This window comes from Candoia aspera, chromosome 2 (assembly GCF_035149785.1).
Source record: "Candoia aspera isolate rCanAsp1 chromosome 2, rCanAsp1.hap2, whole genome shotgun sequence".
Taxonomy (NCBI): domain Eukaryota; kingdom Metazoa; phylum Chordata; class Lepidosauria; order Squamata; family Boidae; genus Candoia; species Candoia aspera.
This window is the reverse complement of record NC_086154.1, coordinates 150,537,717-150,554,609: the sequence shown is the minus strand read 5'-3', so window position 1 is coordinate 150,554,609 and position 16,893 is coordinate 150,537,717. Positions and strand designations below refer to the sequence as shown.

At 43.5% G+C, this 16,893-nt stretch overlaps 1 protein-coding gene across 1 annotated transcript in view; it reads left to right on the top strand.

Moving 5' to 3' along the window:
- The window catches only part of CACNA1F (calcium voltage-gated channel subunit alpha1 F), a 64,363-nt gene extending 47,950 nt beyond the window's left edge, over positions 1-16,413 (top strand). Inside the window, exons 37-47 of the mRNA XM_063293004.1 lie at positions 836-932; positions 1,026-1,128; positions 1,823-1,924; positions 2,323-2,453; positions 2,557-2,682; positions 9,011-9,237; positions 9,372-9,512; positions 10,581-10,744; positions 11,458-11,570; positions 12,590-12,895; positions 15,870-16,413. Of these exons, the coding sequence (XP_063149074.1) occupies positions 836-932; positions 1,026-1,128; positions 1,823-1,924; positions 2,323-2,453; positions 2,557-2,682; positions 9,011-9,237; positions 9,372-9,512; positions 10,581-10,744; positions 11,458-11,570; positions 12,590-12,895; positions 15,870-16,178 (1,819 nt within the window). The 3' untranslated portion in view covers positions 16,179-16,413. The remainder of the gene's footprint in view (positions 1-835; positions 933-1,025; positions 1,129-1,822; positions 1,925-2,322; positions 2,454-2,556; positions 2,683-9,010; positions 9,238-9,371; positions 9,513-10,580; positions 10,745-11,457; positions 11,571-12,589; positions 12,896-15,869) is intronic.
- Positions 16,414-16,893: the final 480 nt, after the last annotated feature.

The following is a 16,893-nucleotide window of genomic DNA, read 5'->3' as shown; positions in this document are numbered from 1 at the left end:
TTCTCTTAGACTGCACATGTCCAGTGCTATCCTGCCCGGCTTCTACTGTTCTACTGTTGCCAGAGGCAGTAGAGGAATATTACTTTCTGTAGCTTTGATGCACACTACAAAAGGCATTATATATTGGGCTCTCCATCCACCTGGAATTGGCAGAGACCTGTATTGGCTTGACTTTGGGTATCCCAGTTGCTGACCCTCTTCTGCCTCTATCTGTTTCAAGTCAGTTGATTTCTCTCCAGGATGCTGAGTGACAAAGCCTAGCAGATTTTACACACCTTGAGGGATGCCTTTGGATGGTTTCTAACTAAGGAGATAAATGTCACTTAACACTGTCTCACTCATGGACTTCAGACAAGACAATGGCAACATCATTAGGACAAGGCAAAAAAAAAAGATCTGCCTAGCTCATGTCTATACCAGGGTTAGATACAAGTAAGGAAAGGCCCTAAGTAGTGGCACTGTCCATTTCCTGCATCTTTGTGATTTAAAATGTTCTTTAGAATGGGTTTAGCACGATTATTACTTTCTATGCTGCTGTTTTATTAACATTTGTATTAATAGGTTGGTGGTTTAATTCTTTATTTACTTTTTAAATTCTGTTCCCTTATAATGCTTGGCTTTTCATGGGCTTAATGCATGTGAAAATGTAATTCTTGATCATGCAGACTAGTTTAGATTACCTGCAGCCTATAAATAATAGATTATAAATGTGTTGAACTTCATTTCACATTTTACCATCCAACATGGGAACTGGGGATGATGAGGAGAATAGTCCAACACAACTGAAGGAGATCAGATGGAGGAAGGCTTAATTAAATAAAGGTTGCTCTTCCAGAGGTTACATCAAGCATCTTGATGTGGTGACCCTATTGCGCCGGATACAGCCACCTCTGGGTTTTGGGAAGCTCTGTCCCCACCGAGTAGCCTGCAAAGTAAGTCAACAGAATCAGGTTCATGTGGATTATAGTGAGCACTGAAAGGGAGGAGGTGACAGGGATTCTTGATTTAATTTGCCTGTCTTTTAGAGGCTGGTGGCCATGAACATGCCACTGAACTCAGATGGAACTGTCACTTTCAATGCCACCCTCTTTGCTCTGGTGCGTACATCGCTGAAGATCAAGACAGAAGGTAAAGCACAAGGAAGTTCTCATGGTGTTTGTCCTAATTTGATGCAGCAAAGCATTTTGCACATGAACAGAGCTCCTATTTTCAGGCTCTGTAATTAAGCTTCCACAAACCCTTTCCCCAGTTCTCATCAACAGCTCCTCCTATGTCCTACAAGCACCCTCATCCCACATGATTAGCACAGAGTCCCCTCCCTTCTATCCTACTTTTCTCTCCTTGCGTTTTGCTGGAGTAGTGCAAGAAGAGAGATCAGATGAATCCATGGTACTCTAAAATAATACAACTGCATTTTCAGCTTGTAGCCTTTGAAATCATATTTTCTAAGGCTGTCCTAACATGAAAATATAAGATTTATTCTCAGGAGCCAGCCTTTCTGTCTGACTGAAACAAAGGATAGTGGCAGTGACACTTTCCAGGCTTTATGCCTGCCATTTAAGCTGGTTTTCTCCAGATGTGTTGGACTACAACTGCAATACATCTGTAGGTTATATGATTGGGAAGGCTGCTATAGAGCATATATCTCAACCAGAAATCTTTGCTTTCTGCCCCATTTTCCTTGTCCTAATTTACTTCACCTCCACTTGACTGTATTCCTGCTATTTGTTTCTCTTAGTTCCAAAGGCAACTTAAGAGGTGGTTTTGGAAAGCCCTAGTACAGGAATCTGGGATAAAACCTCATTCTCTCCCTCTCTTGCAGGTGACCTGAATATCGCCAATAAGGAACTCCGCTCTGTCATCAAAAAGATCTGGAAGCGGACCAAACCTAAATTACTGGATGAAGTGATACCCATTGCAGAAGGTTAGTGTCTCTTTGTCCTTTCTTTTAACTCACCCTCTCAAGTCTCCAGAAAGTCAAGAGAGGAGGGAGGATTAGAGACTATATTTGCTTAATGGGCCTCTTAAATATTCACAGGATTTGGACAGCTGTAAGCCTTGTCCAGTGCCACACTAGTCAGATGCTGCAGGTGTAACATAAAAATAAATGGAATTGATGCTCGCTGATAACTGTTCCTGATGCAGAATGGAAGTCATCTTTGAAAACCACAAAATGTACTCAGCACTACAGGAACAGTGGTGCTGTTCTCTTGCTGTACAAAAAGCAAACGTTCCTGCGGCACCAGCTCAGGGTCTTTAGGGGAACGTGAATGCTTTGAACTAAGCCACGGGTTCCTAAACGCTTGCATCTTCCACTGGCAGGGGAGGAGATCACAGTAGGAAAGTTCTATGCCACATTCCTGATCCAAGATTATTTCCGTAAATTCCGTAAGCGGAAGGAAAAGGGGCTGCTCGGATCAGATGGGTCCCCAAGCAACTCCTCTGCCTTGCAGGTAACTCTACCAGCTTTAAGATGAGTCCCTTAAATGGTCTGATGAACAGGCACTGAAACACAGTGAGCTGATCCTTTTGTTTTGGGACCTCTCCCCCATTAAGGCTGGACTGAGTTGCTTACAAGATCTAGGGCCTGAGATCCGCAGAGCAATGTCCTGTGACCTGGAAGGAGAAGGGGAGGAAGAAGCTGAGGAAAAAATCAGTGAAGAAGAGACAGTCATCTACAAGGTAAGCCTTTGGTCCAGTTGAATAAGTAAATCTGTGCTTGGATTATAATATTTGTGAAAAGGTTCCATGACTGAACACATTATATTGATTTTTCTTCAGAGAGAGAACATAGATCAGGAGGAATGCTGAGCTAGACCCCTTGTCTCTGACATATTAGGGCTTATTTATTTATTTATTTATTTATTTATTTATTTATTTATTTATTTACACAGGATATTTTTGCATGGAGGAAGTTTCATGCATGTGAGCCCACATCTGCTCTCTGAAGTGGGAAAACATTTTTTGCCAGTTTAGTAAGGATGAGGTCTCCATAGTGTGGATGACTATTATCTATTAACTTAGAACAAGGCTATTGTTGACTGGAACATTTATTCTGCAGGGAGTATAGTTAGCTTCATATTCAAAGTAAAACTTATTCAAATGTTTAATACAGTGGCTAAAGGTGCTGAACTAGAAACTGGGAGACCATGAGTTCTAGTCCTCCCTTAGACATGAAAGCTGGCTGGGTGACCTTGAGGCAGGCAGTCCTGCTCAGCTCAACCCACCTCACAGGGTGGTTGTTGTGGAAAAATAGGAGGTAAGAGCATTATGTACAACAACTGGAATTGTGCAAAATGAAGGCGGGATATAAATCTAGCAACTAATAAAATGTTCCATTTGGGAGAGAATTTGATTGGGACTGGTGTTAAAAAAAATTTGATTTTCTTTCCTAGTGGGTGTGGTCCAGCTTTTTCTTTAGTCATCCAGCTTGTTTTAGCACAGCTTCCCACAGAGCACCTCTAACATGTTGACTACAACTTCTGACATGCTGAGAATTATGACCAAGCCTACCTGAAAACCCACAAGAGAGCATAGGATAGGTAATCCATGGAGAAAGCTTAAGGAAAGCTTAACTCCAAGCACTGGCTGCTCATGGTTTTTCCTTTGGTTGTAATTAGATTTGAGTTTATTATCTAAGTTAAGGCAGAATTTCAACATGGAATCAATGATTAGATTTAAAAAGAATGTACAAGATAATTCTATTTAAAATTATTTTTAAAGTCAAATCCTAGTGCCTCTCCTTTAATTTTTTCTCCCAGAAGGTCTCAAGCTAATTGCAAACGAGAGATAATTCAACTAGCCAGTTCTCGCTGCTTTTCCACACCTACTGTTCTGTGCTGAAATTGGAAAAGGTTTCTAGGAGAGCAGATGCATGTACAATATGGTGCTTTGAATTGCAGAAGAGAAGAGAATTTGAGATACAGTACTTGGAGGAAGGGAATAAGAATTCTGTCTGTAAATTTATAACATGTTTCTAGCTTGACAGGGCTGGCTGAAAGTCAGAAAGGGACCACTATTCTTATTTTGCATGAAGCACCTAAAAGATATTTTGAGAGCATTTTCTTGAAGGAGATCCATTGAAGGTTTCTTGCCCAGCTTTCCTCCCATACAATCCTGGAGCTAATTTGTATCAGTATTAATGGCTGACTTCTAAAAAAGAATTATGGCTCAAATTGTCCCCTTGAGTCTAAAAGCCTGCTTCTCCTCCCAGGTTTGGAGCTAATGAATATAGTTAGTTTTTGTGAGTGAGCAAAATTTTGCACTTATTCCAGATTACTCCAAGGGTGTGCACCAGAGGGTCAAAAACGTCAAGATGGCAACCACAACCATGCAATCAAAATCCCAGCATGTAAAATGGAAACAGCTTTGATTGCATAATTGTGGCTGCCATCTTGACTTTTTTGACCCCCTCCCTGTAGACACCCATGATTTACTCATGGCAGCATTGTTTCATATTCACTTTACCAGTGCTAAGCTGGGCACTACAAATTACTTCTCCAGTTGAAGGAATGCCAAACCCTAGAGCAGTGTTTCTCAACCTTGGCAACTTTAAGATGGGTGGACTTCACCTCCACCCATCTGGCTGAAGAATTCTGGGAATTGAAGTCCACCCATCTTAAAGTTGCCAAGGTTGAGAAACAATGCCCTAGAATACTGGATTATCACAGAATTGTGGAATTGGAAGGGACCACAAGGACTATCTAACCAATCCCTCTGCAATGTGCAATAAAACTGATTAAACCATCTTCAAGAGGGGCTGTCCAGCCTATTAAAAACCTCCAAAGGTGGAGAATCCTCAGCCCCCATAGGTAGATTGTTCCACGGTTGTACAGATCTTACCACCAGGAAGTTTTTCTTTGTATCTAAAAGAAATCTAGGTTAGTGCAACCTGTAGCCATTATTTTTGGTTCTACTTTTGGTGGCCATTAATATGCATAGTTCTTTACCATCTTCCCTATGGTACCCTTTAATATCCTGAATGAGTATCAGGTCTCCCCTCCATCTGTTCTCCATATTGAGCATCCCAGGTTCCTTTAGTCTGTTATCGTAGGTATATCCTCAAGTCCCTATATCACCTTTGTTGCTACACAGTACACCTGGTGCGGTCTCACCAGTTCAGAGTAGAGGGTATGTGGACTTGATATATCTTTTGTGCAGTGCTTCTTTTGATGCAGCCTGGAATTATGTTAGCTCTTTTAGAAGCTGGTTCACGCTGCTGGTTCATGTTCAGTTTGTTCTCAATGACCGAACCCATTTCCTTCTCTGACACTGTGCTGCTAAGTCATGAATCCCCCATCTTGTGTGCCCTATGTTTTTGCTCCCTAAACGTTATCCATCGCATTTGTCCCTATTGAAGGATGTCTTGTGTCACACTCCCCGATCAAACATTAGCACAACGATTGATCGACTTCGTGTCCATCTTGAAGAAGTCCAGACACCTGTGTCAGCAGGGAGGGGGAGCAAGATTGCTGTGTGAATTATATTGTTTGGGTTAGGTGCTTTTCGCCCAAGGTCACCAGGCAGAAACCATTGAGCCTGCTGCTGGCATTAAGGAGGGGCATACCTAATGGGGGAGCTGAAGCAGGGGGAATAGAGGCTTGAGATTTTAAATTGTAGAATGTGCGGGAATTTTTTATTCGCAACTTTGACTTTGTATCAGGCACTTCGCTTCGTTAAACGGTTATCCAACTAAGAGCTTGTAAACTGTCATTGAGTGAATGCTCGAGTGACTGAACGTTACATCTTGTTTCTCTCAGCTCAGTCTTCTAACCTGTGCAGATTACATTGCAATCTCATTCTCTGTTCTTGAGTATAGGCCAGACCTTCCAATTTTGTGTCATCCACAAATTTTATAATCAGCCCTTCAAACCTATTATCCAGGTCATTAATAAAAATATTGAATAGTACTGGCAGACAGATCCTTGTGGGACCCTGTTGGTTACTGCTTTCCAATTTCATGTAAAGTCATTAATGCTGACTGTCTGAGTACAGTTAGCCAGCCATTTATTTATTTATTTATCCATCCATCCATCCATCCAATTTCTATAGCCACCCATCTCAGCAAGTGACTCTGGGTGGCTATAGAAATCCAATAAATAAATAAATAAAGTTTGCATGTTGAGGTGAGCATTTGCAGGTTCACCTTACTGTTGTGCCATCTAAACAACCGTTTAACAGTTTATTGATGAAAATGTCATGCGGAGCCTTGTCAAAAGCGTTGCTGAAAGCTAGTAGATGAGAAAAGTAATGGTGATCCACCAATTAAGAGAAAGCTTATGAGGACCTTCTCATATGTTGCCCCTCAGGTGCCCAGATCTGAGATCTGACAAAAGGACTGATAAGACTCATCAGACCTGCTGATCACAGACCTGTCCTACTCATCCAGCTGGACACAAATGACATTGTAGCTTGTCCACTAAAGTAGTTACCTTGCCATGAAACACAAGATTGGTCTCACAGGACCTATATTTGATATAATCTTGCTAACTTTTAGCAATCATAGCACTGTCTTCAGTCACTTCCAAGTGGCCTGATTCCTACATTTCTCAGCTGAAGCTTTGTAAATTTCCTTGCTTGTTAGCTGTTCCTTCCATTTCCAGTAAGCATCCTTCTTTAGCCTCACTTCCTTCTTGAGCTCCATATTCAACCACATTGGCTTCTTTAGATGCTTCCTAGTTTTCTTCCTTCCTCGTATTGTTGGAGGCTATGTTGTCCTTAATTTCCTTTTCAATAAGTCACAGACACCTACACCTTTGCTTTTAAGGTTTTATTCCCATGGCATCTTTCTTACCATTTATTTCTCTTGGTTTATTAAGATTAGCCTTTCTAACATCCATGGTTTGAATTCGTTTTTTATGAAAAAAAATTATTAAAATCAAGAGCTCTAGCAATGCATGGTCATTTGCACCCAAAGTTTTCACCACTTTATTTATTTATTTGTTTGTTTGTCAAATTTAGTCACTGCCCCTCTCACTCAAAGAGCAACTTTAATATCCTCAGTCAACTGATCTGGTTAGTAAGTATCAAATCCCAGTTAGCAGATCGCCTAGTACCTACCTCAATCTTTTGAAAGAGGAAATTATCACCAGCACAAGTCAAGAATTTATGTGACATCTTATGTTTGGTAAAGTTAGTCTTCCAGTAGATGTCTGAATAGCTGAAACCTCCCTTCAGAAATACTTCAATTTTTTGGAGGCTTCAGTAATAATAAATCTTCCTCTTCCTCTTCTGACTGGTTTGGTGGTTTGTAACAGACTTCTAGTTATTCCTTCTGTTAGCTTGCCCTTCTATATTAACCCAGATGTTTTCAACATTCATGTTACCATCAGTCCAGTAGACCTGTTATAGGTAAGTTCATTCCTCTTATACAGTGCTATACCATTTCCTCTCTAATGTTTACTGTTCCTCTGAAACAAGATGTACCTATCAAGCCATTCCACCATGTTCTGTAATCACTATCATATTGTGCTTGCCTTTCTGTCTCATGTCATCTGGCTTATCTTGCTTGTTACTCATACTTCTTGCATTAATGTAGAGATATTTAAGATAATGGGTTAGACTCCCTGTTTCAGCCTCCCTGTGTTTCCTTTTTTCTTCTTTAAACTAGTAATTTCAAAAACTTTCCTTTCTCTTAATGGACTTTTGCCTTCAGTGGGAAGTACTGATTGAGAATACCAGCTGGGCTCCATGATCCTTCCCTCTCCTCCCCAAAGCCATGAAATAAATCTTATGCTGGCGGGGTCATGCCTTGCAATGTCATTTGTGTCCAACTGGATGAGTAGGACAGGTCTGTGATCAGCAGGTCTGATGAGTCTTATCAGTCCTTTTGTCAGATCTCAGATCTGGGCACCTGAGGGGCAACATATGAGAAGGTCCTCATAAGCTTTCTCTTAATTGGTGGATCACCATTACTTTTCTCATCTAAGGACTGTAACAATGCAAGGAAAGCACTGGAAAACCTGAAGTGCAACTGCTAAATCTAAGAAAAAAATGCATCGCCCTCCAGAATTATACAGGATTACCTCATACAAGAAAAATCTAATGTAATGTATTTAAGATTGTGGAAGGTGGCACTTCCATCAGTGATGCTGCTTGCTACCAAAATAGCTTAGACAGATCAGACCAAAGCAGCAGATGAAGGAGGAACTGGGAGTGGTTATAAGGGCAGAGGGAAAACATATGCATACATATAAACTGAAAGATGCAATTAAACACAATTCTTTGTAAATATAAACCAGCATTGTTCTCAAGGCCGTGGTTTCTCATTGGTGAAACTGATACTGATTTTGCATTGGAAATCAGGGTGGGAAATCAATTTGGTCTGATTACAGAAAGGATAGTAAGGACTGCTGTTTTGGGAATGATAGGTAAAGGTAAAGGTTTCCCTTGACATCCAGTTGTGTCTGACTCTAGGGGGCGGTGCTCATCTCCATTTCAAAGCCAAAGAGCCGGCGTTTGTCCGTAGACACTTCCTCCGTGGTCATGTGGCCGGCATGACTACATGGAACGCCGTTACCTGCCCGCCAAACCAGTACCTATTAATCTACTCACATTGGCATGTTTTCGAACTGCTAGGTTGGCAGGAGCTGGGACTAGCAACGGGAGCTCACCCCGCCACGCGGATTCGAACCGCCGACCTTCCGATCGGCAAGCTCAGCGGTTTAACCTGTATCATTTGGGAATGATACAGGCAAAGTAATAAAGGAAGGAGGGGGACACCAGAGCGAAGAGCATCAAAGGAGTAGAAAACTGCTGGAATACAAATTTGACAAAGGAAAAGAAGCTCCAGGCATAAGTAAGACTGAGGTTGACACTTAGATTTGAAAGAACAGGCTTAGTTTGAAATGTCCAGCTAGATCACATATGTAATATACTAAGCTATCCGGAAACAGCAATGGAGAACAGGCGAATTACTGATTTCCAAGACTGACTGACTTCCTTCCTTCCTTCCTTCCTTCCTTCCTTCCTTCCTTCCTTCCTTCCTTCCTTCCTTCCTTCCTTCCTTCAGAGTTCTGAGTTGTATGGCAAAGCCCCTGACCACCATATCTCAGTTACTGGGACTTCAACAGAACAAGAAGACAAGACTGTGGTGAATAGCCTTGTGGCTTCTCAGCACCTCTCTAGGAGCAGCCCCTCCCATGTGACAAATGGGCTGAAGCCCTGTGAAGAGACCGTTAGTGGCAGTGATGAGCCTGCTGACTTGCCTTTTGTTCCCATCCAACGCAGGATAAGCAGGTGCTGAAGGGTAAAATGAAGTTACAGACTGGGGAGGGAAGAAGGTAGTTGTAAGCTCAGTGGGGCATGGTAAATTGGGGGAGGGGCAAGAGCTTAGAGACTAGAATTCCTCACAACCCTATATTTCTGTCCAGGCAGCGCTCCAGTGGCAGCTGCTTCCCACCAACAGTAGAAGAAGTAGTTATCCACACTGAAGATTATGTGGAGGACACCTCAGCTGAGCAGGGAAACTACAGCCAGGAGGAAGACTCTGAAATCCTGGCCCCCCGTGACAAGTAAGTGTTTGGTGCTGAGGCATGGTAGTGCAGTGTTGGACCACAGCATCAACTCTGTTGGCAAGTAATGACAAGAGAACTGGATTTGCTTCCTGGTGTTCCAGTTCCACATTTTTTCAGTTAACAGTCCAGTGGACGAATGATATCTCTTCCAATGCCATTTCCGCTCTCTGTTATGGTCCCTCTGGACATTCTCACCAGAAGGGAGGAAGAGTCAGATCAGCAGAACCTTCTGAGGATGTCCTCTCACCTGGAAGAGCAGACCTGAGCATGAGTAGGGGCAAAACTAAGCCCTCTGCTTCTTCAGAACCTGTAGTTCAGACTTCTGTCTTATGATACCTCATAATCCCCAAACTCCTGAGAACAACTTTGTGAAGCAGAGGAGCAGTGCACAAGTGCAGGCTGCAGGGTCAGCTGCCCTGTCTGCAAAGTCGTACTCAGGATCCAGGAATGTCTCCCTTAGGAGCTAGCAAATGCAGTCTGAATTTGGGGGAAGCACTCTGCTGCTGCTGCTGCTGCTGCTGCTGCTGCTGCTGCTGCTGCTGCTGCTGCTTGAAAGCCTCAGTAGAACAAATACCGGGAGCAATGTTTATCACCCGTGAATCCTGAACCTTGCGTTACCTGCTCAGCTAGGCTTCGTAGCTGCCTTTCTGAATAGCGTGCTTTGTCCCTACTATTTTTGAACCTGACTAGACGTAGATTAAGTCCAAGCTGCTTTCTCTTCACTGTCAGAACTTCCTAATCCCTGACCTTGGTTTACCGGACTGTATCCCTTATGCAGGACAGGTTGTTTCTGGCCATTTTATGCAGATGGGAGGGGTTGTTGCTGAGGGATCACGTTTTGCAGTTGGCTCTTGGCTGTTGCAGTTAATGCTTCGCAGGGTCAACTCAGCTACCTTGGAGCTCAGCCAGGGGAGCTTGCCACCTGGATGAAAATGCCCAGTTGTCTCACCTGAGAAATGTGATTGTGATCTTTCACACATTCAATTAAATTTACTCCCAATTATTGTGAATAATCAACACGATTGACTGAGCTACAGTATGTGGTTGTGTTTCTCTCTCACACAGGCAGTCTCGACTGCACAGCCCTCGGTCCCACCACCATCACCGGCAGAATGGTTATGGGGGCTCGCTGCCCCTCCTCCCCCATCGGGTCAACAGCAGACTCATCAAAGGAAGACTGGATGGCAGGCAAACCCAGCGCCGGCGCCTCTTGCCTGCCACTCCCACAGGTCAGGATGATGGAGATTGAGCATTAGGTGGAGAGCAGCTGGAAAAGGGAAGCAGCAGCAGTTGTGCAAACCTGCCCTAGCTGAAGGAAGATTTGTCCATCACACCACAGCAAGTGGTGTATCTACAAATGAAGCAACGATGTCTACACCAGCGTTGCTCAACTTTGGCAACTTTAAGATGGGTGGACTTCAGCTCCCAGAATTCCCCAGCCAGCATGCTTTGAATCCTGAGCACGACTTCCCCAGCATGCTGGCTGGGGAATTCTGGGAGCTGAAGTCCACCCATCTTAAAGTTGCCAAACGGTGACAGGTTGTGGGCAAGAATAGAAGACAGGGTTAAATTTGGAAACAGTACAGTTTCAAAACATATGGAGAAAATTGGGAAACACTGGCTTATAAGTGAAGAGTTAAATGCAATTGGATAGTCCATTGGTTAGGATGGCTAGTGTTTACACCAGACCACTATAGAGTCACTTTATCTACCGTGTTTTTATTTGCCATTCTCTTTGCAGTCCTAGAAAGCTTTATGCTGATATTATTACTTCTAGCTTTTAAAAATGTATGATGAGGAATGGTTATGTTTATTGAATAAATCAATGCTTTGGTGATATTTGGCTCAGCTCAAAAGGGGGCCAGCAGAAGGTGTTCCTGCACCAATGGCCTCTTTATGCCTGCTGTGCCATTCCCTTCCTCCACTTTCCTTCTTCGGGCAGGCCGCAAACCAGCCTTCAGCATCCAGTGCCTGCAGCGTCAAGACAGCTGCGATGACATCCCCATCCCAGGCACCTACCACCAAAACGCACCCCTGGGCCGAACCCATCTACAGGTAATTTCTGTGCAGGTTGCCTGTGTGAAAAGGAGCACGAACAGAGCCTTCTTTCTAAAAGAGAGACTTTGGGAGCAGGAAGGTTCTTTTGGGGAAACAATATTCCTTTGCTGTGTGAGCTCTTTCCGTATTGTTCCCAGGATGTGAGGGCTGCTTATGAGAAAGACATTCTAGTAAGATGTGTAACGTGCTAGGTTGAACCTGAGCACTGAAAACAGGTTAGTTTGGCCTCTCTCAGCTGCATGGAAATGCTGTGTCCATTTTAATGGGCATGTTGCATGTAACTCAACTGTATACTTTGGGATGGTCTTCTCTAATTGATCATCTTTCTTCATAGAGTGCATGTGACTTTCTGCTTATTGGAACCTACAGCTGTCTGATATAGTTGAATTTGTAATATGGTTGTTTTACGGCCAGACCAGGTTAACATTATTCCTATCATTTGCTGTTTCATTATTTGATTATACCACACGTCAAACCATTTATGCCAACTTTCTCCAATCTCATGTCCACAGGACTATAATTCCCAAATTCCTTGCTGAAAATTGTTGTGGGTTGGTTCCAACCAACTTGATGGCTTCAGCCTGGAAGAAACTGAACACACACGGTTTCTCTGTTACTGTTGTCTGGCTGGAGTATCCCAGGAGTTTTGCGCAGCTATTCTCTCCCATTCTGCTCTACTATCAATGAGTGCATCAAGCTGCTTCTGTACTGCCTCAGAGCATTGCTCGGTCTAGCTGCAAACTGTTCATTGACTGGGAAAAGCTCTCCAGATGGAGCTCCAGATAAAGAATCATTGTGGGCAGGGCAGGGCAAGGCCATCTCAGCTTGAGAGGTTTTCTCAAGTTGAGATGGCCTTGCCCTGCCCTGCCCTGCCCTGCCCACAATGATTCTGTATCTGAAGTTATCAAGAGACTGAATTGGCCTTTTCCTATGTAAATTGAAAAACTGTTGAAAAGCACAGCAGCCTTATTGTTCCTAGGATGACTGCATCTCCCTTTCTTTTTCCGTCCTACCAGGGCTACGGCAAGTACAGCTCATGGCACAGCAGCAGCCGCTCCTCAGCATCTTCCTTGCAGTCGTGGGCCACGCCTCCAAAACGGGGCCGGTTGCTCTATGCTCCCCTGATCCTAGTGGAGGAAGAGAGGATGCCAGGATACAGCTGGGAAAAGAACAGCAGCAGCCTTCCACCCATGCCACAAGCCCACTGGTGCAGGAATGAGCCCGAGCTGACCTGCCACACCTATGGCAGCCTCCAGGTCCCAGGCCCACTCCGGCACAGCTCCGGCGGCAGGTGTGGCAGCGCAGACAGCCTGGTGGAGGCGGTGAGTACAGGACAGGCCTCTACTTGGAAGTACTGTAATTTAGACTAAAACGGTTAAAGCTATGAGGGGTACAAGCAATAACACAAGTAATACAAGCAGTAACAAAAAGAAAACAATTACATCTCTTTTCATTTAAACTATTGTTAAGTAAATTATATGCCTTAATATCACACAGAAAGAAAGAAATTAAAATATGTATCAAAAGAGAGATGAGAAAAAAAATCGAAAGGAAAATGAAAAAGTGAAAAATCACTATCTTTCTATGATGTCAAAGTAGTAGTATGTTATATATTATGTTTATTCAAATTGTTACAACTAAATTTTGTGAGGTGAACCAGAGAATATACTGTATAGCCCGGGTTTCTCAACCAGGGTTCCGCAAGAGGTCCCTAGGGGTTCCCTGGGAGATCAGGATTTATTTAAAAAATTATTCCAAATTTGGGCAACTTCACATTAAAGAGGTAAGTTTCATTCTTTAGTTTAAGAACACTGTTAATGCATATATACAGGCCTACACATGAAACGCATATAATGATTTTATAACTTCTGGCCTATATTTGAGCCTGAATGTGCAGGGGTTCCCCGAGGGTCAAAAGGTTGAGAAAGGCTGGTATAGCCTCTCCAGCTACAAAAAGCCATTTCAAAGGCTGAGAAGTGACAGATTTCACTGAGCCATACTCTGGTACACACATGTCCTTCCAGGAATACAGAAATGAATATGGGGCAGAATGCTCGACCCAACCGTTTTACAGAACTATCAAACAGTCGCCAATCTCCCCTTTTGGATCTTCACTTGTAGAAAGCCTTGGAGTAAATTATCTGTACCCTTTTTGGTCAGGTTTCAGGCAGGGGAATAGTATCAGGACCACATTAATCTCTCTCATGGATGACCAGTGGCAGGACCAGGATGGAGGAGTGCAGACTTTCTCATCCTATTTGACCTCTTTTTTTTTTAATCCATTCAGTCATGTCCAATACTCAGAGACTGCCTGGACTAGTCCCTGCAGTTTTCTTGGCAAGGTTTTTCAGAAGTAGTTTGCTGTTGTCTCCTTCCCTGGCTGAGAGAAGGACTGGCCCGGGGTCACCCAGCTGGCTTTGTGCCTAGAACTCCCAGTCTCCCAGTTTCTAGCCTGATGCCTTAACCACTACACCAAACTGGCTCTATTATTTGACCTCTTAGTGGACCTTAATACTATTGATAATTGAATCCTTTTGGACCATCTCCAGGGGTTGAGAGTGGGGTGCTGATTTGCCATGGCCCTTCTCCTTCCTCCAGGGCTTGTTCTGCGGGGTGGGAAAGCAAGATGTAAGGCCCTCTGTTGTGGGATAATGCAGGGTTTGGCTCCTTCTCCCTTCCAGTTCAACACCTACATGAAGCTGCTGCCTGACCCTATGCTAGGCATTATCAATATGCTGATGATATTCCATTGTACATCTCAACCCTGGGATAACAGGAGCTGTGGTCAAGGTGCTATCCCAGTGTCTGGAGGCTAGGAAGGTCTGGACAGGGATCAACAGACTCAGGCTCAATCTGAACCAGATGGAATGGCTCTGGGTTTGGAAGCCAGTTGGTTCTGGTTGGGTTTGAGCTTCCTTGTACCAAAGTGATTTATAATTTGAGGGTCCTCAAACTCACAACTTCTGCTCAAGGAGTGGGTGGCAGCTGTGACCAGAAGCCCAACTCCATCTGGTATGCCAGTTATGACTTTCCTTCAGTGAGGAAACTCTGCTTACAGTACCTCGTGCCTTAGTCATCTCTTGTTGGGACAATTGCAATGTGCTGTACGTGGGGCTGCCACTGAAGACCACCCAGAACCTACAGCTGGTCCAAAATGCAGTGGCCTGAATAGTGATTTAGACATCTCACTTTGTATATCACCACTAATTTGGCTTCTAGATGCAATTTAGGGTGCTTGTTGTCACCTTTAAAGCTGTGGAGGAAGTTGGAGATAGCCTTGAGGAAAATATGTGGCAACTGTTAGAAAATATGAACTTAGCCCAGGAAAGCACGAGATAGACATTCAGGATTGCCCTGCCGAATTTCATTGATATAAGGGGGGGGGGAAGGAGAAACAAGATTCTGTTATCATAACCTCTATGAATAAAATAGAATTCCAATATTTCTTGCGTCTGTTTCCTGACCTGTTTCCTGTCTACCTCAGAGGGCTGGCAAAGCCCGATATAGCTCAGGACCTCGGTATTTTTGAGACTACCCACTCCCAGAGAAATGTGCCCATCCAATAAGATCTGGAAGGGAGGGTTGTCTCTCCCCTTTTGGTCCTGGATGGTCTGAAAATCCTCGCCATGAAATGCTGGGGGTACACTTGCTCTACTTTAAAGGGGCATTACCATCAGGGGCCATAAAGACAAGCCTTTTCCACTGCCACCCCCTTTCTGTGGAATAGCTTCCCCCCAGGATTAGATCAGCGTCAACTATTAGCATTTAGGAAAGCTATTGGGCCTTGGCTGTTGCAGGAAGTCTTTGCGAATTGATTTGAGAGACGAACTGGAATGTATGCCACTTAGACTCAGCAGTGATTAAAGCAATGTATAAGCCTGAGTGAGTGAGCAAGTGAGGAATGAATGAATGAATGAATGAAATTTACTGAATTCTGCACCCATTCCAGCATTTCATTTCCATATGTAATCTTGGAAGTTGGAGGACAGAGAATGAAACTCTTTAATTCATTGTACCTTTTGGTCTATGGAATCCACATGCCAAACCATGGATTATACTAGCTATAGTATATAAATCAAATCATAATTTCAACTTCCAAACATATGGAAGTCCAACTATAATTTTGTACACCATCCTTTGGAGTTGGTCTGTAAGTTCACTCCTCTTTCCGTGATACAACAGCCTGTACAGTCAAGAATGATGATTATGATTGTAGCTTGTTGATTCAGGTACCAGCCCCAACAACAGTGGACACACAAACCACAGCTTGCAAACTTGCCTTCTTTTTTCTCCCAGGTGCTCATCTCCGAAGGCCTAGGCCTGTATGCACAGGACCCAAATTTTGTGGCCTTTACCAAACAGGAGATTGCTGATGCCTGCCACATGACTCTGGATGAAATGGAAAGCGCTGCCACGGACTTGCTGAGTCGCAAGTCTGCTGGTGGTGATAGCAGCCGAGGGGGTAGAAGCCACCTTTTGTACAGCAGTGATGGGGAACATAGCGGAGCTGAGAGTCTAGGCCTTGCTTATAGTGATGAGGAAACTTTCCGTTCCCGTGAGGAAGAGGACTTGGCTGATGAGATGGTCTGCATCACCACCTACTGACCAGGAAACGCCCCTCCCGGCAGGGCACAAAGAGTCAGTTGTGCAGAAGAACTGTCCAAAACATTGCTATGATGGTTATGGTTATTTAAAAAATAATGGAGATCCGGGCTAAGAAATCAAATGCTGCCCTCACATTGGCTGTAGCAGAAACAGATATTAGAGACACTGAATAATGTGCTTTCTTGGTTTAGGGAGTCTGCTCACTGTCTTTCAGGCTTTGGCTCATCCAAAAATGGTCTAGAAAACATCAGCCCTGGGGTTAAACAGCCAGACATTCCCAGTGAAATGAGTTGTTTTTTTCATCAAAAACAATAAATATTGTTTAGAGGATCTGGGTGGGGGGGGGTGCTATTTTGCCAGGTCATATGAAAAAGAAAAAAAAAGTGATTATTCTCCACTTTTCTCTGATGTTCATTAATCACAACCAGTCCTTTTATAGCTGCTTTCCCAACACGGTGCCCTCCAGATACTTTGGATTTCAGCTTTTATATTCTCCCAGCTTCCCATAATCATAAATGAGGTCAATATCCCACAAATGATATTGGTATCCTGAGCTTTATATAATAAAGAATCCAGAACAACCTCGAGTTGCTCCTGCTACACTTATTTGAATTAAAAGAATGTGTATGATTTGGGAGGGGGTGGGGCATAGGTGAGAATCCACAGTATTAAAAGGAATGCTATCGATCATCTTGTAATTGTATCAGTTTGGAAG